We start from the raw sequence: 27692 nt of genomic DNA on the forward strand, positions 1-27692 counted from the left end.
TTCAATAGTTAGAGGCACTTAAACATCGCGGCAATATGAAATTTCGACTCAGGGATAAAAAAGGAAACATTTTAGCAAATAAAATTTTTTGACAAGAAACGTCTATTGTATGGGAATTCCATCATTACTCGCCTTACACGTTCATTAAAAGTGACATTACTGCTCAGTAATGACATGACTAGCGCCTCGTGTAAGGGACCCTATAGGGCCCCTTACACGAGGCGTTAGTAATGTCATTAGTGAGCAGTAATGTCACTTTTAGTGATCGTGTAAGGTGAGTAATGACGGAATTTCCATACAATTTTAGTAATGTCATTACTTAGTAATGACACTTTTATTGTACGTGTAATGGGCCCTTATTAGCTGGTGGAAAATACTAAACAAAGACGGCAAAAGTAAATAGGGCCCCTTACACGTGGCGCTATTAATGTCATTACTGAGCAGTAATGTCACTTTTAATGAACGTGTAAGGCGAGTAATGATGGAATTCCCAAACAATTCCAGTAATGACACTACTTAGTAATGACACTTTTATTGCACGTGGGAGGGCCCATAATGGGATTGTTTTCAATCAAGAAACTGCATTAGTGTTCGTGAGACCAGCCGACAAGAACTCACTTTCCGAAAAACATTTTAGCTCTAATGTGAAACTTATCCGCTCGACGCACCAACTAGATGACGAAAGTATTTTCAAATACAAATATGTATTGCGCACTTCCCACCAACCTGGATTCCGCACTTGCAAAGTGCGAGTGATGAAGCTGCTACTGAAAACTGTGAGCCGTCAAAACACATGTATTTCAAGTGATAGAGATGGTACTTTCATAGACAGACCAGTCGAACTAACAGTTTATGAGAAGAATTTAATAGAAAATAGTAAGTACGCAGTGCGGTTAGAATCCAGTTTTCAGTGTCACAAGCAATATTTGGGATTTTCTTGCATTGATGATATAGGATAGTTGTACTATTTTAATTGTTTTAAGATAAACATTACGTAGTTTCACAAAAAGTTTAATTGCAGGGGAAAAAACACATTCAGTCGAACACGATATTTTATTGAGGTTAGGTTGATTGTTTTAGATACGGAAAATGTTCACCTAGAAATTTAGATGCGTCTTGACAGATGAAAATAAAAATATCATCATTGCACTTTCGTGCCATCTTGCGGTCTACATCCAGCATTAGATCGTGGGTGGATTCAGATAAAAGAGATTATAACTACTAGAGGTCGCATGTCGCTGTTAACACTGAAAATTTATCTCGCTCTTGCATATGCTACACAGAAAACTTGCATTACCTAGCAGTAGGAAATCTTAAATCTGTGCATCCTACTTCCTCCAACGAAAAACGAAAGAGAGGGAGTCCAAATTCACCTAAAAAAATGAGATATTCCCCAAAGCCGACTAAACTTCATCCCATTAATTTTGAGTAAAAAATCATTCCCTCTCACTTGTTTTCCGGCAGTGAAATAAGAACAGCAAATTAAAATTACCTACTGGTAGGTAATGAATTTTAAGTGTGTAGGCCCATTAGTTTGACACATATTGCCCCGGGTACACACATGTCAAATTAATGGGATCCCTGGCAAAAAAATGCGGACGAACATGGTCAGGCGATTTAAAAAGTTTGACGTTTGACTCAACTCGCCTGTGCTAATTGCCCCTAGGAACAAATGCAATTTGCGAATGCGATTTAAATGCAATTTCAATACTTAGACAAATTTTCTGGCGGCTGAAATGGACTTGGTTGTTTTTTGCGATTTTTAAACCTGGCGGTTCATGTTTGGCTTAAGTTTAAAATTGTTTTTTAAACAATTGGCGTGTTCCCGCTTGTATTGTGTTTGTTTAGTGCACTTAATTTAGCCAACGAATGTGGAAAATTGTGGAATCGTGTGTAAGTATAGTGGAACAAGATCTCTGAGTCTAAATGAAAGTCAGATTGCGGTAAGTTTTGGTATGCAATACGAATTTCACCATCGATTCTTCCTATAGTCTGGTGGTGATTACCTAGTGTACCGATAAATTTATGTGAGTAGATAGTGAATCCGAAAATAATTATTATTTTTAATTTTCATATCAGGCAATTAAGGGCGATTGAATGGCGCGTTCCCTGGGCGATTTAAGGGCGGATAGTGCGGCAAAAAATGACGGCGGCAAATCGCCCAAATGTTGCATATAAAATAGCCCCCTAATTGCCAGCAAATTGCTGGTAAATTGTAGGGCAATTAGCGCATCCGAGTTGGCAAATAGCCCCCCGCTAGCCAGCAACTTGCCCTTTTTGACTGGGATACAATATGCTACACTCAAAAAATAATTCACTTTTATTTTACGTGATTATTCACTTAAATACATATTTTATTCGTGATCTAACGCTAGATGTCGACCGCCAGAGGGCACGGAAATTCAATGATGATGTTTTTATTTTCATCTGTCAAAACGCATTGGAAAGTAAATTCTGAATTTTTTAAATTCAATCAATATTATAATTAAACGTTATTTCTTCTAATGAAAAGTAATATTGGTGAAGAAAATATGTTTCCTACCTCTGAAAAATATCCAGATGATAAATTTCTTGTTACTTCACTCACATTTATTCTTCCGGTTTCAATTTATACTAAAATGAAATTCAGAGATTGAAATTTCAATAGAAAACACGAAGGTGGGCAAAAAATCACTGGATTAAAGAGTGTAGTTGTTGGTAGTCGAGGTTATCCACTGATAAGTCCAATTTCTAGATAAACATTTTCTATATCTAAAACAACCAACCTAACCTCAACAATACAAAAATAATTCCGGATCTCAATAATTCGTAATAAAATATTGCGTTCAACTGAATGTTTTGGTGTCAAACGAAAGAACGAGTATTTTCTTATCACCTGTAGTCAAGCTTTTTGTGAAACTATGTGATATTTATTTTAAAACAATTAAAATAGAACAACCATCCTATACCATCAATGCAAGAAAATGTTTTCATCATCATTTGACTAATACCGAAAATGAAATCCAGTTGGCGCATCGAGCGAAAAAGTTTCACGTGTGAGAGCCAATAGAGGAGACCCCATGTTTCAGTCCGTAGGTATAATCTCTTTTATTCAGATTATCTATCAGAGAATCAGCCAATTTATAGCGCCCCTAGGTGTCAAATAAACGAGAAAATAAGTCAAATGCGCAAAATGTTTACGACCTTTGCAGAGATGCCAGATTTGCAGACAAGTCTGCAAATTCGCAGACTTTTAATTTAAGCTGCAGATTTTTTCAATGACGCAGATATTTGCAGATTTTTCCGTTTGGTTGCAGATATTTGCAGATTTTTTAGTTTAGTTGCAGATATTTGCAGATTTTTGAATATAAAGGCTTTTGGTTACACTAGCTTGCCTCACATTTTTTGTTCTTCCCAGACTTTTAAAATTATTATTGCAGACATTTGAAAAAAGTACCTGGCATCTCTGGACCTTTGTAAAGTTCCATTGGAATACGTCTCGTGAAAGAATAAAATGACAGCTATTACTGTCACAACAATCTCCATATCAATCTGAATTTCGTATTTATATTAAATCAATAGGAAATTCCCTGAAAACCATTTTTTCGAAAAGCACAAATACGAATCGGTTGAAGCTATTAAAAAACCGTACGTACTCCGCTGTAATAGGTAGGCACAACCCTATACAAGATGCCGAAAAAAATGGGACTTAACACAAAGGCAGTGGAGGCACGAGAACGAAAAGCGGAAGCTAAAATGGTACAAAAAGAAAAGGCTGCGAAGGCAGCCGAGGATGCTCTCTGGGCAGACGATGATAAGCAACTAGCCAAGAAAAAGAAACAGAAGGTATCTGAAAATCGTCACAGAAGAGTTAAATAGAGATCTAACAATTGTTTCGTTTGTTAGGAGGATGAGGAACGCAAGCGAGCAGAACAGTTACGAAAAAAGGCCGAAGCAAAAGCTTTACTGGAACAAGAAATGAGTTCGATTCAAACCGCTCCAAAGATGTCTGCCCAAAAAATTACCCGTTCCCAGATCGATGCCGAAGTAGAGAAGCGTAATCGAGCGATCGAAGCTGTTAACAACCCTCCGAAAATCGTCGCTCCCAAGGTGATTCCACTCGAACACAATCTGAATCGTGTAATGGCAGACACTGAAGTGGCGCAAACAATCGATCAAGCTCTGGCGGTATTGAGCGTGAAGGATGGCGATGATCGACACCCGGAAAAGCGAATGAAGGCAGCGTACAAAGCATACGAGGACGAACAACTACCAATCTTGAAGCAAGAATATCCCTCTCTGAAGCTTTCACAGCTAAAGCAAATGATCTTCAAAAATTGGCAGAAGGCACCGCAGAATCCAATGAACCAGGAGGCGTGAACATATGACCTAATAGCGATTGGCTACAAGGAAAAATTGATTGTGACATAGAAGGTCGGGATTTAATCAGTACAATTAATCCGTTTCGCGAACCAACTTATGAACATACCCTTTTATTATACCGTAGAGTCAAAGATATCAATAATTGACCTTCTTATGATAGTCTTTGGTAGAGGTAAGCAGTACCATCCGTCTAGATTTTCGTTGTGTTCTGGCTCACATTACTAGATAATTGATCATTTCTGGTTTCGGTACAACAATAGCGTTTATACTTTTCTGCGCGTAGCTACCTGCCCCACTACAGGTGTTAGTGGCACGTCCACGGTTTGTTGACATGAAAGAACGTATGAAGTTGTAGGCGGCTACATTAATAGGTCCTACGGGAGCTACTTTCAGTTTTGTTACGGTAGTGGCTATTTGTGATTTAGAAGATATTTGTTGTGATTTAGAAGGAAGCCCTCGAACGTTAAGATGCCCAATTCGGAGATTTGAAAAACATTGTTCGATATTCTGTCTGTATCGTCCTAGGTTGGATGACTGTGGTTTATAAGCTTCAAAGAACAAAGACAAGTCGTCAGATATCTGTAGAGCACCGGTAAGTTCTATCAGGCGAATCGTAATACTCGGATGTAGTGGTTTTGTCTAGCGATCCGAATAGCATTATTTCGAACGTATCCGGATTGTAGTACTTTTGTTTTTCAGGCGAAGAGCTAGGTTACGCGTGTGAAACACGCGAATGGACAGCACTTCGTTTGCTGTGAAACTATATTCAAGTGGCAAATCGGGTTTTAGGTTTCACAGCGTTGCGTGGTTTTGTTGTACAAAGTAACGACGCAGTACTATGTCCTTCGATTCTTTACCGTCGAAAATGAATGTGATGGTCGGCATAAGTGTACGGTTCATTTTACGGATTTATAGGAAGACGGAAGCGACGTGTATTATCACAGGGATGCTTAGAAATCGGAGGAAATGTTCAACCAACTGACGAACGTTTTCACTTTGGAGGAGCGGAATTTTGTTCAGCGCGATGCGACAGTTGACGTTTTGGGAGCGGTTGTTTAAATCGCGTATATGGCACTCCTATCCCATTTGTGTTGAACTGACAACATCTCAGCGGGCACACAAATTATGGGCCCCACTGACAGTAATTGTAATTTGTAATTTATTTAGCATTACGATACCCTGGTGGTTGTACGATTTGTCAGGTCACGGAAACTAACAGTTCAAATAATTTGTTATTGTTCTGCTTGTTTTGCTCGACGCGCGATTTTCACTAGCCAGATACCGTACGGCATGACTCAATTTTTAGACATTATTGTTAAAAAGCGAAAATATTGGATAGCTATTTGAAGAAATGTGTTGTTTTGGACATGTCGGTGAGTAACAAAAACTTTACAACATGGTGCACCAACAAATTAAACGAAATCGACTATCACAAAATTGTGTCGAATGAAATCGATTCTGTTTATTGTGGATAGACCCTAACGCGACGTTTCAGATGTTGGCATAGAAACCATGGCGGCATAGCAGATACCTGGTTTAAATTAGTTCAATATTAATTCAAAAAGGCTAATGAGATTTTTGTAAACAAATTTATTTCGCTCATTATTCCACTGTCGAGCTGAATTTCATGAAATATATACTCTTTACCCTTGGTAGAATCAATTTCATAGATTTTCTGTGTTGAAATTATAACAAATTAAGGGGTTACATCCGAGGGTCTGCCTCAAAGGAAAGAAGAGCGTATCAGTATAAGAATACGAAGAGTCGCAGATTTGACAGACGCAAAAGAGATTCAAGATAATCTGCATAAGATGCATGCATGTGTCTACAATGATATTATTGGTGGCAAACGCCTTGAGAAGCTCAAAAAGGCTGAAAGCATTAATATCTATATTCAAAACTTTGTTTGAATTAATTACGTTTTAAATCTTTTTTTTTTGGGCAGTGAAGTAGTATTTACACAATGTTGATCGTGTCAATCGTAAAACAGAACTCTCGCTTTACGTATGCTTATACCTTATCTTGTTATCATCTTGGGTTTTAACGTCATTTGCAGTTTGACAAGACCAAAATTGACAAGACCATAATTTGATGTTGAAACGGTCTATCCCTGAGAATGATCATAGGAAGGGCAATCCCTCGATTACACCACCGCATAATGTTAAAAAAAAATCGATTTTTTATTTATTAGTAATATGCTTTAAGATGTTAAAAATGATGTCCCAAAACATGAAAAACGAAAAAAATACAAAAATGTTCAAATTTTCAATTCTGCCGTAACGCCACTTATGTATAACCCGTATGTACTGAAAACTTTAACCGCATTTTTCTCTAAACAACTTTTGAGCTGGCGGGAAACGTAACTCGAACAAATGATTTTTGATCGCTTTGAAATTTTCACAGTACATATATTCGAAATTGATTTCTCCAGCGACGTACGCAGGTTTTTTTTATTACTTAACTTTTTTAACAATTTTGTGCCGATTTTTACGACATTTTCGGCGCTTTTGTCACTCAAAAATGCGCCATTTCACGTAAAATAAAGATTTCGAAAAAATCCTACGTACGTCGCTTACTATTGACATAAGTAAGGAAATCCAGCCGCATGTTATAAATCGCACTTAACAAGATCTCGATTCACCTCTTTATTGCGTCAAGAAAAATTCCCGAAATATGCCTATTTTTTCGTGCTCTACAGTGGTGTAACCCCTTAAGAGAAAGTAGCGAAACAAAAGCTTGTTTACAAATGTTATTAGCCTTCGTCTCATCAGAATTCGGCACAAACTTAGTGTCAGGACTTGGCTAGCGCCGGATTGACGCTAGATCTAAAAAACGAAAACAGGATTTGCGTTTCTGAGCAAACCACTAGTCCTGCGTGATGTGCCACAAGAAAAGGAGTCAAAGAAAATTGGATCATTAAGCCATATGCTGTTTTTGATTTTTTTTTTCGGATGCTTGTCATTTTTGTACGCAATGCAACAAATAAAATTATTTTTAAAAAATGAATTACTGCGACCACACCTCCCATTGAACAACCTATAGCGATTACCCGGTCAGCGTGGCAAGCAGAAAGTTAGCAAAAGTTGAGCAAAGCGAAATTGATGCTGGCAGAGTTTCTGCGAGCATTTTGCGCGATTTGTGCGAGAATTCTGCCAACGAATTCGCTCAAATGCAACAATCGTTTCTGGCAGAAGCGGTTAAACCAACCGATGCTGCTCACTTTTATCTAGAATCTAGCCATTAATGTACGGCCAAGATCTCTGCACGCTTCCTGCCACATCTTTGTCAGATGTTTTGCTCGATTCGTGCTAAATTCTACCAGGTAGGAATTGTCAGGATCTTTGCACAGTTTATGTCCGAGTTATGCCCAGGCTTCATTTTACTCATCTTTGCAACGAAGAGATAGAGAAAAATTGTACCCCCCAATAACATGAGTTTTGTTTCGGTGCACAATTTTTGTCCAGTAACTAGGAGAGCAGAGAGAAACCGCATTCTCTCATTGCTAAATCCTCTTGCTTGTGACAGAGCAAAGCTTTATAAGATGCACTGTTGTTACCTCATCACAGTCTGGTGGAGCAACGGAGCTAAATTGCTCAGTTGGCAGATGAGAATAAACTAGCTTCCTCTTTACCCGCAAGGGAACCAAATTTAGTTCACTTCAAATCAGTGTTCGAATATTTCACTCGGCTTTCATGATAAATCTAGAGAAAATTTTCAATAGGACGTAAGTAACAATGAGAGCCTCTCTTTGTTTACTTTCTCTTTCGTTTATTACGACGTCATTACAACACTTTGAACTAATTTTCCAGTACATATCGAAAGCCGACGGTTTTTACTAGAAAATTATGCAAAGAGTAGAGTAGTAAATGTTGAAATGGCCGAGTAATGAACAAAAGAGAAAGACCCCAAAGAGAATCTCTCATTGTTACTTACGTCTTATTGAAAATTTTCTCTAGAAATATTAATCCATCCACCTTCTGGGCATAGTAAAGATGTTTGAATTGGGCAGATCCTTGTTCAATATCAGAATAACATTAAGTGGACACACCAGTATAGAGTTCCCAAAAATGGGCATATTTAAGGATTTTTTCTTATCACAAGAAAGTGATGAATCGAAATATTGCTAAATGAGATTTGTAACATATGCATAGAACCACAAAAATGTTTCTTTCGAGTAATTTCATCACAAGATAGCAGATGTGCAGCATTTTCCTCCCCTATGAGTTTTTTTGGTAGGGGTCCACGGCCTGACAACTATCTCCCGTAATTTTTGACATAGAGCCAAAAACTTTATGACTTATGACAGTAGCAAGCGACGTACGAATTTTTTCGATATTTTGATTTTTCGCGAAATGGCACACTTTTAAGCGAATAAACGCCGAAAATCGACACAAATAATTAAAATTAAGCAATATGAAATTAAAATCCCACGTACGTCACTGGAGAAATAAATTTCGAATATTCTGTGAAAATTTCAAAGCAATCAAAAACCATTATTTGTTCAAGTTGCATTTCCTGCCAACTCAAAAAGGGTTCGAGAAAAATGCGTTTAAAGTTTTCAGCACACTCGAGGTTTACATAAGATGCGTTGCGGAAGAATTGACAATTTGAACATTTATATCTTGTTTTCATCTTCCATTTTTTGGGATATTATTTTTAACATCCTAAAGCACATTTTAGACTAATAAATAAAAGTTCGACCTTTTAAAAAATCTACGGTGGTGTAACCTCTTAAATGCCCATTAGACTGATAAGGGATATTGAGACTATTTCATCCTAATTATATTATAACCCTACTCATTTGAAGCATTTGGTTAGAGAAACGTCTGCCATCTTTCTTCATTTCATTGCCTCAAATGGCAGTGTGAATATTAAGGCACTCGAATTAAGTTTTCGTTGCGTTTAAACACCAGTATTCGACCATTTTCCGCCTTAATTCAATCTTTGCAAAAATAAAATCAACGTTATCCGCAATACATTCTCACAGACATGTTAAATTAAAAGTGTCCTTATATTAGTGCTCAAATGTCTATTAATTTGCTCCATCGAACGTGCATAGATTACACACTTAGTTTGAATTATTGAGTACCGGAAAATTTTAATCGGGTTTTAAATAGCAAGCCGTTTAGTATTTAGTAAACCAATTCTGTTACCAAACTCTCCGCAACATTCTTTTTTTATCCAAGCGTCAAAAATACTCAAAAAAATTTCAGCTGAGAATTGTTGACTTGTTCAGTGATTCGGTCATTTAATTTAATTCAATTAAAAATATTCCAGGTTTCAGCAAATTATTCTTTAAACTTAAGTTGTTGTATTAAATTAAGTTGCCGAATAATGAATACTTTTTCGAATGTTTTTAAATCAATTGCGGAATTCCGTAAAATGTTATTTTACTGTGCAAATTGTCAAATGAAATTAGTGAAAAACTTTGGGATGGCTTAGTGCGTACATATAAATGGCTGGTTTAAATTAGCAAAGCATAAATAAAGTACTCATTTGATATAAAATACCGCCATTCTGTTGTTTTTGAAACCATCTTATTTTATAGGATTTTTTCCAAACATGCTCTTTCTGTAACTGAGCATCTTATAACGAACACTCCCTCTTGAATTGGGTGAGAATTAATACTTTCGCATCCCCGCGGCGTGGTAGAGATATGTGTGAACTCAAAAAATAAATCTCTTGATTCTCAAGAGCGTGTTCTCTCGCTTTCGGTGGGAGCTAGTAAACAGACCTACTGCGTTTAACTGCTGGCAGAGAGAAAATGAGCTAATATCGAGAGCAGTAAGGAAGCCTGGTTATGCCAGGGTTTAGCTCGCTTCCTGTCAAAATTTGCCAGAAAACGCGAGCGAAACCGAGTTCGTTCTAGCTCAACTAACCCAACAGGATACGCGCAGAAATCTGACAGGGCTGCCAAACCAAGACTTACAGAAATCTAGCAGAGCGATCTCTGCCAGAAAATTTGCTCACTGGGTACACCTTCTATTGAACAACCTTGATCCTTTTGCTGAAATAACTGTCACGCTCATTCAAAACTACTCAAAATTTGAGTTTCCACTACTCAATTTCAAAAACCGGGGCAAACTGTCAAAAAATGAGTATCGATTTGAGTAGAATTGACTGAACTCTGGAGTAACCATGAAATTATCAACTATTTGAGTGAAAAAATACTTACTGGTGCACGAAGTGGAACAGCCCGCACACAAAAAATTGAAAATAGTTTCAAATGTTGATTAAACAGCAAAAGAATCAACGAGGAGACATTCGGAAAACTAAAAGGTAAGTTTTCGCAAGTGTGGTTTCTTTTTTAAAATAACATACTTTATTATTTTGCATATCCAGTAGCACGAGATCCTATTTACAGGAAAAAGGAGAAAGGACCTCGGAATAAATTTATAAGCATCGTATTAACAACTAGAGATACAGGTAAGTGGAATTTTATATACAGATTAATGCGTTTGTTAGTATTATTAAAAATACAGATCGGTTAAATTTCAAATTTTATCTTTGCGTAAAAAGTACTCACAATTGACATTTTGTACCCGAACTCAAAACTGAGTAAGTGAGGAAAACTCAATTTTTGACCATGTGCACTTTTTATGGAATTGAGTGGCTGGTCACTCACTTTTGAGCTATTTTCAATGAGCGTGTAGGGACTTGGGATGGGAAGCATTAGGTCTGTTCCAGTACCAGGAGAAACTGGAAGTACTCCGGAGAAAATCGTTCCTGTACTCTCTTCTTCTCTTTTTTCTTCTTCTGGTAGCAAACCGGAGTAAAAAGGAGCAAAGATTTTTTGCTCCTGTTTACTCCGGAGTGACTTCCGTGTACTGGAACAAACCTATTATTTTGTGAACGTCAATTTCTGCCATACACTGATAAAAATCTAAACGTTAATTCTTTTTTTTTTTTATTTCGATTATAGAGATTTTAACCTTAAGGTCATTCGCCTCTTCGGGTTAGAAAAAATTATATTTGCTTCAAGCCACTTAAAATCCATATGAAGAATAAATTCTAATGTTATCACGCACGAACATTCCTTCTATATGTCAACTGTATAAACTATGTGTGCACACACATAAGTTATATGTGCGTTTTGTTATAGCATCGGGTTATAGTTATGAAATGTTAATGTAAGATTAATATTTCTTGTAAATACACACATTATGCTTATGTGCCAGCAAATAGTGTCTATATGCCTCCGCTAATTGCAAAAATCTATGTGTAAAATCAATAGGCATAACGTTTACATTTTTTGAGTAGGATATCCCATGTTAACTTTAAACAGTGGGTGCTAAAATATAGTTTCACTTATCGAGCTAAAAATTTGTACACTTCTCGCGTGTTTTGTAAACGGCCAATAAGCATGCTATCAAAATTCACTTCGAGAGAAAATTCCGGACAAACCGTAGCTCGCCGAGAATGGATGTTAGCATTTTATGAAAAAGAAAAGTTTTCTCTTTCGTCTGCTGTTGTGATTTATGATCGGCGAATAATGATTTGTCCAGAATTTCCTCTCAAAGTGAATTTTGACAGTATGCTTATTGGCCCTTTTAAAAAAAAAACGCGATGCTTGTTCTAGGACCCAAATGGTACCCAAAAAGTTACTAATGTGGTTTTCGTTTGAGGCGAAACTGAGTCAGTTCCTAACCCCAACTGCTGTCAAAATGTATGAACTGACAGCGGTTGGGGTTAGAACCTGACTCAGTTTCAGGTTCAAGCGAAATCGCCATAAGATCAGGATTCTAATTTTTGTCCCGCCCTATTACCACAAACTGTGCTAATACCCCCAACAAACAACGAAAGCCGAACAAGCTTTTATTGCCGGAGAATAAGCTGAGCAAGAGCTGTTCAAGCAATTATCCAGCTAAATTGTTTGTAGGGCGCATCACCAAAAAAGATAAAACATTCTTAAAATCTGGAATTCTTGTTTCTAGGATGCCCAAAATCCGCAAGAAAACACTTAGGATAATTTTTTTTTTTCCATTTTTCAAATTTGTTGTACTTTTTCGCAATCTTCTCAATACAGTCGTCGCTGGTTGGGCCACACCTCTGTCCAACTAACGAATTTGATTCGTTAGTTGGACCGACTGACAGATGTCAAAAACTCTCCAAAGGAGACGTTAGAAGTGCAATTGCATCTATTCACATCTCTAATAATTGTCAGATTGATTGTCAAAGTTAATTTGGGATAAGATTTTGACATTCAGATGCTTTTTAGTTGGACAATGGTCCAACTAGCGGAGGTCCAACTAAAAAGCGGTCCAGTTAAAAAGTGTCCAACCAGCGAATTACGACTGTATAAAATATCTGACCTGACGAAAAAGCTTCATAAACCGAAATCTCCGGGGTACTATGGAGATTACCAACCAAACACTTCTGCTTTAAACGAGAACGACGACCAATATAGTTTTCATGGTTAGATCAGTGGTTTTCAACCTTTTTCGTTCCATGTACCCCTTTCCGAATATTGATCCCCATCATGCACCTCTTTTTGAAAATTGCTTACCCTGCCATTAAAAAAAGATTTTCAGTTGGATGAATACCTTACTTTCCCTATTAGAAAACAGTTCATGAACCCTCTCAGCAAGTTCGGTGTGCAAATATAATAGAAGTCATTTAAAGGTCTTACACGCCACCGAAAAACTACCTAAAGTTTTTTAGTAAACCGTGTTGAAGATAGTTTCCATTTAACTACGGCAAAAATCATAACTCAACCTTGAGTTTAATTTATTCTGGTTTCAGTTGAAAATCGAAATATTGAACTTGCGTCTTTTGCTTTTTTCCTGTTTGCAGAGTGGGCAACTAATGCGCATCTTGTGTACATGTTAGAGAATCAAGTTGCGCATCATTTACACCAGTTGCGCTTTAGTTGCGTACGCTGAAAATAGGAGAAAAACCGAAAGGCGCAAGTTCACTATTTCGATTTTCAACTGCAACCATAATACTTAAATTTAAGTTGAATTTACCTAATTTTTAATATACCCCAAACAACACAAAAGTACCTTACTGCACGGAAGGCCTCGACTGAGTCGAATCTCTCGTTTTGTTTTTGACAACACTAATAAGTGCGAAAGCGACGCGCAACTCAAAAGTACCTAAATTTACGTTAAAAGAACGTATTCTGTAGGTTGTTTTATTTTTGCGTGATAGATTTAAAGTGCTGCCTGTGGAAGTGGTTGCCAAAATTCTAGTGTTGAAATCATCATAAAGGGAGTGTTGCCATTTTGACGTTTTGAGTTAGGTTCTAACCCCAACCGCTGTCACTTCATACATTTTGACAGCAGTTGGGGTTAGAAACTGACTCAGTTTCGCCTCAAACAAAAACCACATAACACTGTTACAGATTGGAAAGTACTCTATAAGGTAGTCTTAAAATCCTGTAAGCCATACACGGATAAATAAAACAACCTACAGAATAAGCTTAACTTACTTTTGAGTTGCGCGTCGCTTTCGCACTCATTAGTGTTGTCAAAAACAAAACGAGAGATTCGACTCAGTCGAGGTCTTCAGCGGAGAAAGGTACTTTTGAGTTGTTTGGGGTATACTCAAAATTAGGTAAATTCAACTTAAATCTATAAAAAACCTATCAATGAGTTAATATAAAAAACCTATCAATGAGTTGTAATTTTTGCCGTGGTTAAATGGAAACTACCATCAACACGGTTTACCTATTTTTACCTTCCTTCACGATACCCCGAGATTGAGTCAAAAGATAGTTTTTCGTTTGCGTATACAGCGCAAATTCGTTAGTTGGGTCACGACTGCGCCCCAACTAGCGAATCGTATCCGTTAATTGGGGCAACTGACAGCTGACAAAAATTACCCAAGGGAAACGCTGATTTTTTGTTTTCTTTCATAAAAAACAAGCAGAAATATTTTACAATTCACAAAAGTTGGCTGCTTCCTTCCAGTTTAAAGTTGTTTTTTGTGACAAAGTATGTCATTAGTGTTATTTTTGCCATCAATTATTTTTTGATAAATTCCTTCACATAAAACAGGAAATGGATACACCGTCGGGAAAAAGCCGATAAAGCACAAACATACTACGTTGCCACTAGCTAAAAAGATTGGATAATGTGATTGAATACATCAGAGATGACCTTCAAAAGTTACTAAACTAACGTCTCTGCGACACAAACTAATTGATGCTGAATGGAAGAAGCGAAATATTTAACACATTTATTTCACTGGATCGCCACAGAAATCAACCAATGAACCCCTTGAAATCAATGACATTCAAACGTCAATCAGTTTTTGACTTTCAGTTTTGACATAAGTGTTTTTTAGTTGGGACATGCCCCAACTAGCGAACACCCAACTAACAAACAGCCCAACTAGCGAACACCCTCAACTAACGAATTTGCGCTGTATATTCTAATCTAATGCCAGCAAAGGCGAAATATTGTGCTATATGTGTAGAGATTGACAGCCCGTTTTTGCGGTAGTAATGCTACTAAAAGCACCAGTTCACAAATGTAAAATATGAAAGCCTGATATTGGCTCTAGTCATGCTTTTAGACAGCTTGAATTGGCTGGCATTTTCCACAATGCAATGGTTTTGCAACGATATTTCCTTTTTTCGGTATGATGGACAAAAAGGAGAAACACAAAATACTGTTTAAAACCGTAATTAACTCCCTTCTAATGCGTTGTAATGAATATCCTAATCAGAATTTCTTTTCCACACGATATTAATAATGTTTGATGAAAATTGACTTTAATACGTCTCGAACAGAGGTACCCCGCCTCCAACAGAGGTACCGTACCTCATGGGAAGTGCGCTGCTTTTGCTGTTTAGACTATATTGCATATAGTCGATTGAAATGAGATACGGCGCATATATATTTCAAAACGAGGTACATAACGAATGGACTCACAGGACTACGATAGCATTATATCGGCTTTATATTTGCTCTAAAATGGCACAAAATCCATAAGGAAAACATACATGCTTTAAAGATCCTTGAAGCATGTTCGAATTATATCAGCTTTATATACGTGTACAGTGCAAGTGATAATACTATATTTCTGCTGTACCGGTATGCATTTATGATGCTAAAATAGAGCTACAGTGCATTGTTAATACTACAATAGAGTTTCAATGCAACACTAGTGTATAGTCAATATTGTGCATTGGCTTAATGCTCATGGTTACTTTGGTATAGCTCGCAAATAAATGGATACTTGATCATTTCACAACACCGGTAACAAGTAGTGATAACTGAGGTTTTTATCATTAGAGCACAGAGAACAGACGTGCATCTTCAGCATTCAACTTGTGTAAAAATCTCTAACGGTTTCGTAGGTAGTTGGGATATCCAAATCAGGTGCGCTACTGTCGTCATGACTGAATTGACAGCGGTTATTCCTTAACCCAGTCAAACTAGTCCGGAACCGGTTCGGACTTCCAGTATGAATTCCAGCTGAAATGCATGAACCGATAGAGTCAGAATTGGTTGTTTTCTTTGAACAAGATTCCATACTGAATCCATTCAGGATTTCGAACCGGTTCCGGAATGGATTTGACGGATAGTTGGGACAAGTTGGTTTGGCGGCGCCAGTGATTATCGTATATTAATTCAAATGTTTACACACGTTTTTTAAATATTTTTGTTCGATCATGGATGTCTGTTCTCTGTGATTAGAGAGATATAAGATATAGTTCTCTATAGAAAATGAGTAGTGACAATCTATATTTAACGTTTATTTCTACAAATATTTAAAATCTACACTTCGCATTTTGACAGCATGGTTTTCGTCAAATTTTGTGTTTGAGGTATCTTCTTATTCTGATTTAGAGTTTCGTAGAGACAGATATAATGGTCAGTAGTTTCAGTTTCGTAAATACAACAAAAATCATAAATAAATAAATAAATAACGTCTTCACGATTTACAATAATTCCAATTACAATCCAGGTCCTTAACGTAAATGTCCAGTTACTGAGAATCCCAAGCGTCGATACATTCACCTATTCATTGGCCCTCGGTGCTGATGGATTATAGGGTGGTTAAAGAACACCTAAACTGTGCATTCGCAGAAAGAAGAGAGCGTGAAAAATTTCCCAATGTCGATCCATGGGCACCATGCTTATTTAGCTAAAACTTCTCTCCGGAAGTGGCCGCACCGTTAATGTAGTGCGATGCTCACCGATGATTTGGTTCCACATTTGCAGTTATCTTCACGCATGCGCCTTAGTAACCAACACTCATGTTTACAGCAGACGCCTAACCTAACCCTATTGTTTTCAATAGCTTTGTTCAGTTTTTATTTCAATTTATTACATACCATTATCAGTCTAAAATTACACATAATTTAGCGAATAATAACAACTATACAAGTTCGGAGAAAATGGGGTTGGTTCTCTGTCGGATTTTTGTTGATGCTTTATTAATTAGGTAATTGGTTTATCAAGTATCTAATATTAAGCTTAGCTGACTAGCTTCTTGTATGTTTTCAAGGCAAATACTTCTGCACGTATTGCGTTATGTTTGCTGGTTTAGAATATGCTGAATGAATGAATTCAGAAGAAGAAAAGGGTGGCGTGGGGGGCTAGAGGAAGCTTAATCGTGCCCGAAAAAATAACTTAACATTAGATACTCAAGATACTGCAAATTTCTTTAGTAAAATCTAGCTTTACTACGTGAGATTTAATCAACATAACCTCAAAATGCAATTCACTTTCGATTGGCCGATAGTTTCTGTGCTATCAGCTGCCAAATTGACACATGTTTGTTTTTATACAAACTAGTGCCAAAAGGTTGTATTCCAAAAAAGAAATATGTCAAACCCTCACGATTACTCATTCGTTGCCTCTTCTTTCTGGTCACTTTTCACACTCACTTCTTCATGTTCTGCTTGCACATCGGATTTTCCGGGGACCACATTGTTATTGTTGTTACTTCTCCCTTCGAGCTCGTTAGCATCCTTTGCAGTGCTTTCTTCTACCTCGTCCTCTTCATCACCCATGCCCGTTGTTTCCGTGTTATCGTCGTAGTCCTTGGTTAGGTCGTCGAACAGCGCTTCCAAACTATCGAAGACTGGTTTCTCCTCGTGTTCCTTGCTGGGTCTTTCCCCCATCGCAGGTGATTTCTGATTCTCAGAAACTGGTTTTGCTTCTTCAACTTCGGATACTACGAATGCGTTTCTAGATTGTGGATCGGGATTCGCAACGTCACTTAGTTTCACATCTTCGGCATATATTGGACGGAAGCCTCCCTGGAATTCTGGCTGGAAGCCACCACCGTTATCGAAAGGTTTCTTATTAGTCGACTCGTTCTCATCGTACCGATGATCATCTGACCGATCGATCTTGTTCTGCTCCTGGACTAGCGCTTGTGGTGAGGAAGTAACCACGGCCCAGCCTTCGTATGGGTTAGTTACCTTAACTGGATCTAAACTGATGCTTGCTTGGAACGGAGCCTGGAAGTTTTGTTCGTAGCGATGCGCCGGATTACCGAACTCGTCGAACTCGTCCATCTTAAGGTAGGAAACCTCAGTTTGGGTTTCTCCGTACGGTGAGTAGTAGGGTGAGTTTTTCAATTTGTAATTGTACTTGAGGCTTGGTTCAGTCGGTGTGTATGCGATTGCGATGGGTGTGCTTTCGGTTGCTCGCTGCAGTTTACTTGATATTAGAGCATCCTCCGATTGTTCCTTGCTAATCGGTTCTTCACCGATGTTGTAAATGCTGTCAAGTTTCTTCTCTACCGGTGGTTCCGGCTGGCGGTGCTTAGATTCGTTTTCGATTTCAGCCAATGCGACCGGATCCGGTGTTTCCAGACTGTATGGGAAGTGCAGCTTTTGGTGGTGTTTCTTGTCCTTGGCCATCAAAATGGGTTCTTGCTCGAAATGGGATGCGATTGAAAATGGTGTGTTTTGGTATTCTGTACCCGGGCTGATTTTGGACGTGGAAAGAGGAAGTTGTTCACCTCGTTGTCCAACTACAACTGATTCGACGCTACTGCCAGCCTGAGTGCTGTCCATTTTCATCGGGGTGCTCTTAACTGGATACACTACATAGACCGGCTGCTTACCATCGCTACTGATGACTTGAGTGGGGTTCACCGGTGGGTGACCTTCGATTGATAGGTCCACCTTCTGACCAGTTGGCAGGTTGTGTTTTTGTGATTCGACTGCTTGTTTTTTCGATTGCAGCATCTGTAGCGTTACAACGGGTTCCAGCTTGGGACGTTGAGGTTTGTCTTCCTTGATGGTATTTTTCAGGCTAGCCGGGGGGTCACGTTGGAATTCGTTGTTCTCAGTGTCTTCCAGTTTCAAGCTTGGTGTAGGTTTTTCCGGTGTTGGTGGAGCATAACTATCCGCTAAACGTGATGCCGCCGAGGTTGGCTGTGGTGGGGGTGGTGGTGGTTTCATATTTGGTGGTGTAAGATGAAATATACGATCCTTCAGCAGTGGCGGAGGTAAGCGGTAGTATCGGCGGTTTTCATTTGAACCTTCCATGTGTGGTGCCATCGGCATATTCTGAGGACGTGCGGTATTGATTCGAGTCATGAACCGAGTGGGTACTGGTGCTCGTCGGATAGGTAGAGTTGATGCCTGAGAAGAGGGATGTTCAGGATAAGGCTTCCTCATAGAGGGGCCGTTGGGTGGAATGGCCTTGCCTGGTTGCGCAGGAGGAACACGGTAGGTGCCAGATTCTTTGTGAAAATGAGGATGCCCGTGCGAAATTTTGGCGTTTGGACGGAATTGAGGCAAAATGTTTGGAAGCTTTAACGGGGGGCGGGCGCGATCTCCTGGGTAGGGTCGACGTTGAATTTCTTTGTAGATGAATGGAGGTCCTTGTGCTGGCATTGGTGGTCGTGGACGTTTCAAGTGTTGTCCACTTTCTCCACTCGATGGTGGAGTTAACTGTTCGGGAAGCGGAGATGGATAGGAAGGTAGTTCATTTTTGTTCAGTGCATCGCTGTTCGGTGTATCGAATACAATTCTATTAGATACCTCGTGCAGCGTGCTATCGATTTTTTCATTCTTGGGAAATACAACCACTTGGTTCGAGCCCATTGCGACCGGAGCAGAGTGTCCGTTAGGAGGCAGTACTTCGCTTTTATGAGTTCCACTTATGATAGGAGCATTGTCGTACTTGTCGTCGCTTTCGCTGGGGAATCTTACGCTTGTAGTTTTTATGATATCCTGGGGTTTAACTTGCACATTTACCGAAGCTCCAACTTGAACATTGGATGATTCATTGGGTTCGTCTAGTACTTGACCCATTTGGTAGCCTGCGGGATGTCCGCTTAAAGCTGCTGAGGAGGGTTCTTGCGAAACCGATCCAATAAAGTGTCCTTCGCTCGAACCTCCGACGGATTGCTGTGAGCCCAAAACAAATGTTGCCGAATGTTGGTTGGGACTGATAACCACACTGTTCATACTTGGAACTGTTCCAAACTTAACGACATTCATTTGAGGTTGCTGCACTTCATACTTAACATACTGATTGCCGAGGTCAGCATCCTGCGATGGTCCTTGCGGTCGGTGTCCATTCGGTTGATGCACTTCGTAATGTACGTACTGTTCGTCCATCGGTTGCTTTGGTCGTATCTCGTTCGATTGTTGAACTTCGTACTTAACGTATTGGTTAGATAGATCAACCGGTTGCTCGATGGCTGCTCCCTGCTGAGCCAGGTTCGGCTGTCGTTGGTTGTCCGGGATTAGTACGATGGCTGGTGGAGTCGTCCGTTCGGTGGTTTGAGCGAGCGTCGTTTCGAAAACAATCACGTTCTCCTGTTCCTCCGCGGCAGCTTGCTTATCATCCAAGCCGAGAGAGTTGAAAATGTCCGACAGGGACATCACAGCAGGATTCATTGGGAGGTCTATTTTGTTGGTGGAATCGTTTTGTCTATTCAACTGCTGAACGTGGCTCGGAGGAAGTGGCCGGAATGGTGCAGGACGGTTACCTTCGTACTTCAACGCTGGAATGGTAAATTTGATCTTGGGAGTGGTGTCCTCTTCAGATGTCGGGTGCTGGTCATCGACGAAACGGATGGGATTGGCGGGACGGGATTCGGTGGTGGAAGCGGGCGTTGTTGGCGGTTTGGCTGTTGACGGAGTCGTCCAGGGACGTACGGATGGTGAATAGTATGTCGAGGATCGTATCGGAGTCGTTTGTGCTACGGTTGATTGGGGCTTCTGAGTGGTCGTGGTTGTTGGTAACGATAGGGTAGATGGGAGGAAGAACTTCTTGCGATTTTCTGTTGTTTCGAGATATTTGTTCTTGATTGTGCTCTTGTAGGGGTAACGGGTGATTAGTTGCCTAGTTGTGCTAGTAGTTGTTGGGCTTGGTGTAGTCGTCGTGGTAGTAGTTGTGGTTGTTGTGGTTATGGGTCGTCCTGATGTGGTTGGGTAGGTGTATCGTGTAGACATTTGTGTCATATTACTAGTAGTCGAACTTGTTTGCGGATGGGTAACGTTCAGTTTTGCTGTAGTCGTATACTGTGGTCGAGTAAATTGGAACTTTGGGGCTGCAGTCGTGGTTGACGCAGGAGATGTGAAGTTCTTATGGTTGGATACTTTGTTGCTACCCTGATACTTGAGATTTGAGTAGGAGCTGGAAATCAATGGGTAAACAAATTTTGACGACGTGTATTTCACGGGTAGATTAAGGAAATCGTGAAAGTTCGGGGCAGACTGACTGAGCACCACGTCTTTTGTGTCGCTCATATGGCTATCCTTATTGTCGTAGAACCCCTTCTCATCTAGATCAATTTGATTTACGGTTTTCTTGTGATTAAAGTCGATTGCACCGGTTGATGGATCTCGCTCGACGTAGAATGGTTTGCCACCGTTGAATACATCCGATGGTAGCACCGATTCTCCGAAAACCTCTTCGTCCACGTTGGATTCTACGGCCATCAAATCCTCCAGGTCGTCATCGAAATTGAATTCCGCCATCACTCCAACACCAGCGTACAGCACCATACAAATGGTAATTCCTATCGGCAGAAGCCGATTTCTTTTCCCCATCGTGGGAAGTCGCTGACCCTGGAAGAGAAATAGAGAAACAGGTAAACTTAAGCGACATCTTCAAAGGCGTTGTGAAAGAAATTACGTAAATGAGTATGAGAAGAGGTCTCCATGATCGAAAGTATTTTTTTCAATATCCGATCCGCGGCATTTCCGCCTCGGAAGGCATCTTATAGCTCTACAATTTCGCATTTTATCTAAACGAATCAGCATGTGAACAAGCAACAAACTATTCACTAATCAGTTAGGCTAGCGGCCTACCTCGCGAGACTAAGTAGCTACTCAGTTTTTTAAGGTTGGAAAACAGGAAAGGTAATTGAAATTTAGTTTTTAATAACTCAAATAGTGTGGAAACAGTTTTGTTGAAGTTTTTCCCACTTCGAAAAAAAAACTCAGCCGTCATTAATTGACTCATGATCAGTCAGATCTTCATTTAAATGAATCCCACTCCCAACCCGTCGCATGTTTCCGCAGATGGCACTTTAGTGATTATAAGTTTTATTGCTGCTTAGCATGCGTTCGTAGCTCGTACGATCGAGAGTGAGTATGTGTCTGATTATGGTGTGAATAACTCGCTGGTTTTCTCTTTCACCGATGCTGCTGTTGTGGCACCAGAGAAAAATGACATGCTCGGGGAAGTGGTGGGTGGCAGAAATTAAGGAAAAAGTTCATTGTTCTGCACTGTGCGCGCGGGAAAATAAAAATAGTTTTGACGAAAGAGAGCGAAAGTGAAAAATCTCGGTGAGCTTGCTGCACCTCCAACCAGACCGGCACCGGTGGCGAGTGGAGTACCGTGGAAGCGTGGCGTCAAGTTCAATGTTTCGGCTGATCGCGACGGTAGACATTAATTGGTAATGAACGGCGGAACCATCTGCCAATTTTTCTTAATGTTTTTTTTTGAAAAGAAAACGTCTAACAATACGTTGGTGTGAGACTGACCAGTGAAGGTATTGTTCGCTGTTTATAGGGAGTGTCCATTAAATTGATTGAGGAAACAATACTGAAGAGGAAGCTATTCAAACAAGACATTCGTAGTGTGCTTAAAATATGACGTGAAGCTCATCATGCGATGTAAACTGAAGCAGGATCATTGATTTTGAATGAGGTGGTGAGGTTTTGATTCAATACACCAAAGCCACTGGAAAAAGATGTTTTACACCAACGGATCGAGGCTTAACCCGTCGGTGTAAAACATCTTGTTGCAGTCGACTTCTCGAAAGTTACTATGAAAGATGCTTGGGATCACTTGCGGACGTATGTGATCTGGAATTTCACGAATCTCGTCCTTCATAGATGTGTCGAAGAATACAGTTGAATCAGAAGCATGGGGGAGATTGACACGGTTTGAGAATTGAGCTCGACAAGCCTCTCGAAATTGGCAATTACTAACAGGTTCAACATATCGCATCGGATGAGCAATCGATATGAGAGGTCCCAACATCGATTTTTTAGCGAAAGGACGCCCACCAGCACTTCTAGACTCATCGTGTATGTCGAGTGCATGCAACCTAAAGCAATACGCAAACAACAATATTGATTCGCTCTAGTTTGATGAGATGTATGTTCGCAGCGGAGCGGAAACAGAAACTTCCGTAGTCCATCACCGATAATATCGTTGTTTGATACAGCCTCATGAGTTCTCCTGGGTGGGCATCCCACCATGTTTCGGTTATTGTACGGAAAAAGTTGATCCCTTGTTGGCACTTCTGTTTCAGATACCTAATGCGACATCCCCAGGTACCTTTAGAGTCGAACAAGACCCCAAGATATTTGAAAGTTGAAACCTGAGCAATAGTTTGACTAATTAATTGAAGCTGTAGTTGCGCTGGTTCACGTAGCTCAGTTTTCTCAGTGGAGAACTCAATACCCATTTTTTTTTTACAATGGAGAAGACCTTTACGTCCTAGCCCAGTACACGTGCTATTGGTAGGGTCCAATCTACCACACGGGGTGCACTGGGGGCGTGTCGGGCTCGAATGGTGACGCTGCCATTAATACCGACTAAACTCCATGGGGCTCCGCCATCATTCCTCCCAGGAACTACCTCTCGGTATTACTTCTGGGGGGATGGCCGTACTAAATGTACTCATTCACTCTCACTCACGCGTTCATACGTCCTGTATGAGGCTTACTTGGATGCTCTCTCAATCGCACTTTGATTCACTCTCAAACACTCCCACATGAGGCTGACTTTTGTGCTCACCTTTTACGTTCCATGCGAGGCTGACTTGTGTGCTCACCTTACTCATTCCTTGCTAGGCTTACTTTTGTGCTCGCCCTACCCATACCATGTGAGGCTGACTTGGGTGCTCACCCTATCACCTGATTCACTCTCAATCGTGCCACTCTATTGTACCTTTGTCACTCCCTCTGGCATCGCATGTGGGACATTTTTCTTAGGCCCCACTTCTGACATACCATGCGAGGCTGACTTTTGTGCTCACCTTTTTCATTCCTTGCTAGGCTGACTTTTGTGCTAGCCTCTACCATACCATGTGAGGCTGACTTTTGTGCTCACCCTTAACATGCCGTGTGAGACTGACTTGGATGCTCACCCTTTCACTCCTCTGCCACGCCATTAGGCATCGATAGCCAAGTCCCAACATACTACGCTACGACCCTCCCGTCTTGGCATGAGGCAGTCCACTTATACGCCTATACACTCACTCTTCTGTCTTGCTTCGGGGTGGCTGGGTTTACCCCTTACGCGGTTGCCAGTCGCTGCGCCAAACCTGCCTCGGCATGAACAGACCATTCACTCCCTTTTTTGCGCTTGGCCTTTTTCGCTCCAGCTAACCAATCACTAGTTAGCCGTGCCCGTCGTCTGTTGCTCGGTTCGCCAGATTAGCTGTAGCCTACTGGCAATCTGGATGGTAGCAGCCGAGACTGCGTTCCACTTCTCCACCGATTGACACGTCACAGACGTCAAGCATTGCTCTTCTTTCGACGTCGAACCGATGACATACGAACAGTATGTGTTCGGCAGTTTCGTCTACACCTGGGCAGTCCGAGCAGACTGGGACCTCCGCGTGCCCGAACCTGTGGAGGTACTGCCGGAAACAGCCATGGCCTGACAGGAATTGTGTCAGGTGGTAGTGAACTTCCCCATGGGGTCTTCCCACCCAGCTCGATATGCTAGGTATCAGCCGGTGGGTCCACCTACCTTTCGAGGAGTTGTCCCACTCACGCTGCCATCTGGCGACCGAGGTCACCCTGGTGCGCTCGCGGGCTCCCCTATTTCCACGTAGCTCGAAACACTCCTCATCTTCCCGAATGACCAGCCCGACTGGCATCATGCTCGCTATCACGCAGGATGCATCGTGTGATACCGTGCGGTAGGCAGATATCACTCTGAGGCACATCACGCGGTAGGGGCTTTCCAGTTTCTGTAGGTAACTGGTTACCCTCAGTGCTCTTGACCATGACGGGCCGCCGTACCTAAGGATAGATACGGCAACGCCTGCCAGTAACCTACGTCTACTGGCGCACACCTTTGAGCTGTTGGACATCATTCTCGATAGAGCCACAACAGCAGTCGACGCTCTCTTGCATGTATAATCGACATGGCTGCCGAAGGTCAGCTTGTCGTCTATAATGACTCCGAGAGACTTCAAACTTCGCTGTGAAGTGATCGCGACTTCTCCCACATGGATAACTGCATGTTGTGCCGACTTGCGGTTGTTGACGATAACTACCTCCGTCTTATGATGAGCGAGCTCCAGGCCTCTCGCGCTCATCCATTCCTCCACCGTGCTGATCACGTGTTCTGCGGTTAGTTCTACCTCAGGAATTGACTCCCCGTAGACCTCCAAGGTTACGTCGTCAGCAAAGCCGACGATCTTGACCCCAGGAGGGAACTTCAGTCTCAGAACCCCGTCATACATGAGGTTCCATAGCACCAGGCCTAGGATCGAGCCCTGCGGGACTCCGGCGGTTATCGGAACCCTTTTCTGACCGGCATCGGTCTCGTATAGCAGCACGCGGTTTTGGAAGTAACTTTCCAGGATCCGGTACAGACCCACCGGTAGGCTAAGCCGGTGTAACGAGAGCGCGATGGCATCCCAGCTTGCGCTGTTGAATGCGTTCTTCACGTCAAGTGTCACTAACGCACAGTATCGAATACCTCGCCTTTTCCGTTGGATCGCTATCTCAGATGGGTATTTCAATACCCATCTGGAAGGCCCAATCAGACAAATTGCCCAAGGTATCTTGCAATTGTCCTTGCAAATTGACGGCTTTGGACCTGTAACTGAGACGACACCGTCATCTGCAAGCTACCTTAGCGTGCAGGAATTGACAAGACATTCGTCAATGTCATTCACGTAAAAGTTGTAGAGAAGGGGGCTTAGACATGAGCCCTGGGGAAGACCCATGTAGCTAATTCGTGATGTCGATGAATTACCATGCGAAAAATGCATGTGTTTTACAGAAAGCAATTTTAGCAAAAAGTTGTTTATAGTCGGTGAAAGACCATGCTGGTGCAGCTTCTCAGAAAGAATTTTGATAGAAACTCAATCAAAAGCTTCCTTTATATCTAGGAAAACTGATGCCATCTGCTCTTTGCTAGCATAAGCCATTTGAATTTCTGTTGAGAGCAACGCAAGGCAATCGTTCGTCCCTTTGCCTTTGTGGAAACCAAATTGTGTATCTGACAGTAAGCCATTTGCTTCAACCCAATTGTCGAGGCGAGATAAGACCATTTTCTCGAACAACTTCCGGATACAGGACAGCATTGTAATCGGTCGATACAAGTTGTGGTCGGAGGCTGGTTTTCCTGGTTTTAGATTGGCGATGACCTTCGCCTGCTTTCAGTCATGAGGGACTATGTTACACTCAATAAACTTATTAAATAGATTCAACAAGTGTTTCCTGGCAGATTCTTCAACGAGTTAAAATTGATCCTGTTTGGCCCTGGGACTTTATTGTTACATGACAAGAGAGCAAATAAGAATTCCACCAATGAGAGAGATGTTTCGTTCGCGACGGCTGGAGTTTTCCACGCTATCGTTAGTACTGTTTCGGTTTCGCATACGCCGTTCCGTGCCCCAAAGAGTGCTAACCGATGTTTCGCTAGTTAGTCCGTCAACGAACCGGTACCAGTAACTCCGTTAATTGGCTCTTATTAAATTTTTCATTCGTGTTTCTAACTTCGCGTACCGTCGATAGCTAGGTAACCCATCGTCTCGGAAGGTCTTATACATGGCGACTTTCTTCGCGTATACGTCTGAGCACTGTTTGTCTTACCATGAGATGTCCGTGAGGGTTCGTGTCTAATATATGTTTAGTCTACGCTTGAATCGCGGTGTCGAGAATCAAGCCAGCCAGGATCCCGTACTCTTCCTCCGGAGGAAGCTCTTGTGTGGACTCTATTCTGCCGGATATTGCAGAGACGTAGCTCTTCCAATCAATATTTCATATGAAGTCATACGAAACATCGGATGTGTTCGGTGGCCTTGAGCAGTTAGCAATAGAAATTATCACTGGCAGACGGTGGCTGCCGTGGGGATCAGGGAATAGCTTCCACATGCAATCAAACCGCAACGCTGTCAAACAGGGGGACAAGTTTAAAGCACTCGGGCGCGCTTACAGAGCAGGAATCCCTGTCATTTCATCCTTGTTCAAAATGGTCATATTGAAGTTGTCACAAAGCTCGTGGAGTGAGGTAGATCAATTATCGGCATGAAGACAATCCCATGCCATACCGTGGAAGTTAGAATCTCCTTAAAACTAGTCTCGGTGCTTCGAGGAGTTCCACGATATCGCAAAGCCGTCGGTGGCGAACTGAGGCTCTAGGGGGAATCTCTAGGGTCATTGCCTTTAATTCTAATTTAACGAGCGACAGTTTCAATACCTGGTGTCGAGGGAAGGATAATCCTATTGACAAATCCGCAAAAGTACTCCTCCGTAAGAGTCTTCTCGACCTAGGCAAATTATATTAAAAATGTGAAAGTTGAGGTCTATGTCTGAAGTAAGTTGTAAGAAGTTGTAAGTAAGAAAATTGTTTATTAATTTAAAATAATCGATTTTCGTGATAATGCTCTCTGTCATTCCACTGTAGAACGGTTATCAAATTCGTGAGTTCGTTCGATGAATTAGCCATCGAAGGATACAATCGCTGAGAGGAGGAGCCATTTTGCACTTAAATACACCAAGAATGTTTTTACTACGTGTAGAAAGCTTATTAAGATGCTTTTACGAGAATCATAAACATTGAAAGCTCTGTTTTGTTTTCTCCGGTTGAGACATGAGAACATTAGAGGGTATGGATGTTCTTGGAAGTACCTACTGGGAACTCCTTTTCTGAACTCAGATTTCTGAGACCAGGAGCTACTTGCTTCGGTTTTGCGCCATT

At 41.0% G+C, this 27692-nt stretch overlaps 2 protein-coding genes across 2 annotated transcripts in view; one reads left to right on the forward strand and one right to left on the reverse strand.

Moving 5' to 3' along the window:
* Nucleotides 1-3493: 3493 nt before the first annotated feature.
* Nucleotides 3494-4459, forward strand: LOC131677629 (coiled-coil domain-containing protein 124). The gene is made up of 2 exons (XM_058957526.1): nucleotides 3494-3825; nucleotides 3886-4459. Exons 1-2 carry the CDS (start codon nucleotides 3670-3672, stop codon nucleotides 4357-4359), a joined length of 630 nt encoding a protein of 209 aa, XP_058813509.1. The 5' UTR covers nucleotides 3494-3669; the 3' UTR covers nucleotides 4360-4459.
* Nucleotides 4460-16097: 11638 nt separating this feature from the next.
* LOC131677631 (mucin-2) overlaps nucleotides 16098-27692 on the reverse strand; it is a 110368-nt gene continuing 98773 nt past the window's right edge. Inside the window, exon 2 of the mRNA XM_058957527.1 lies at nucleotides 16098-21358. Coding sequence (XP_058813510.1) covers nucleotides 17159-21340 — 4182 coding nt within the window. The 5' untranslated portion in view covers nucleotides 21341-21358 and the 3' untranslated portion in view covers nucleotides 16098-17158. The remainder of the gene's footprint in view (nucleotides 21359-27692) is intronic.

The sequence above is a fragment of the Topomyia yanbarensis genome, chromosome 1, assembly GCF_030247195.1.
Source record: "Topomyia yanbarensis strain Yona2022 chromosome 1, ASM3024719v1, whole genome shotgun sequence".
Lineage (NCBI taxonomy): Eukaryota > Metazoa > Arthropoda > Insecta > Diptera > Culicidae > Topomyia > Topomyia yanbarensis.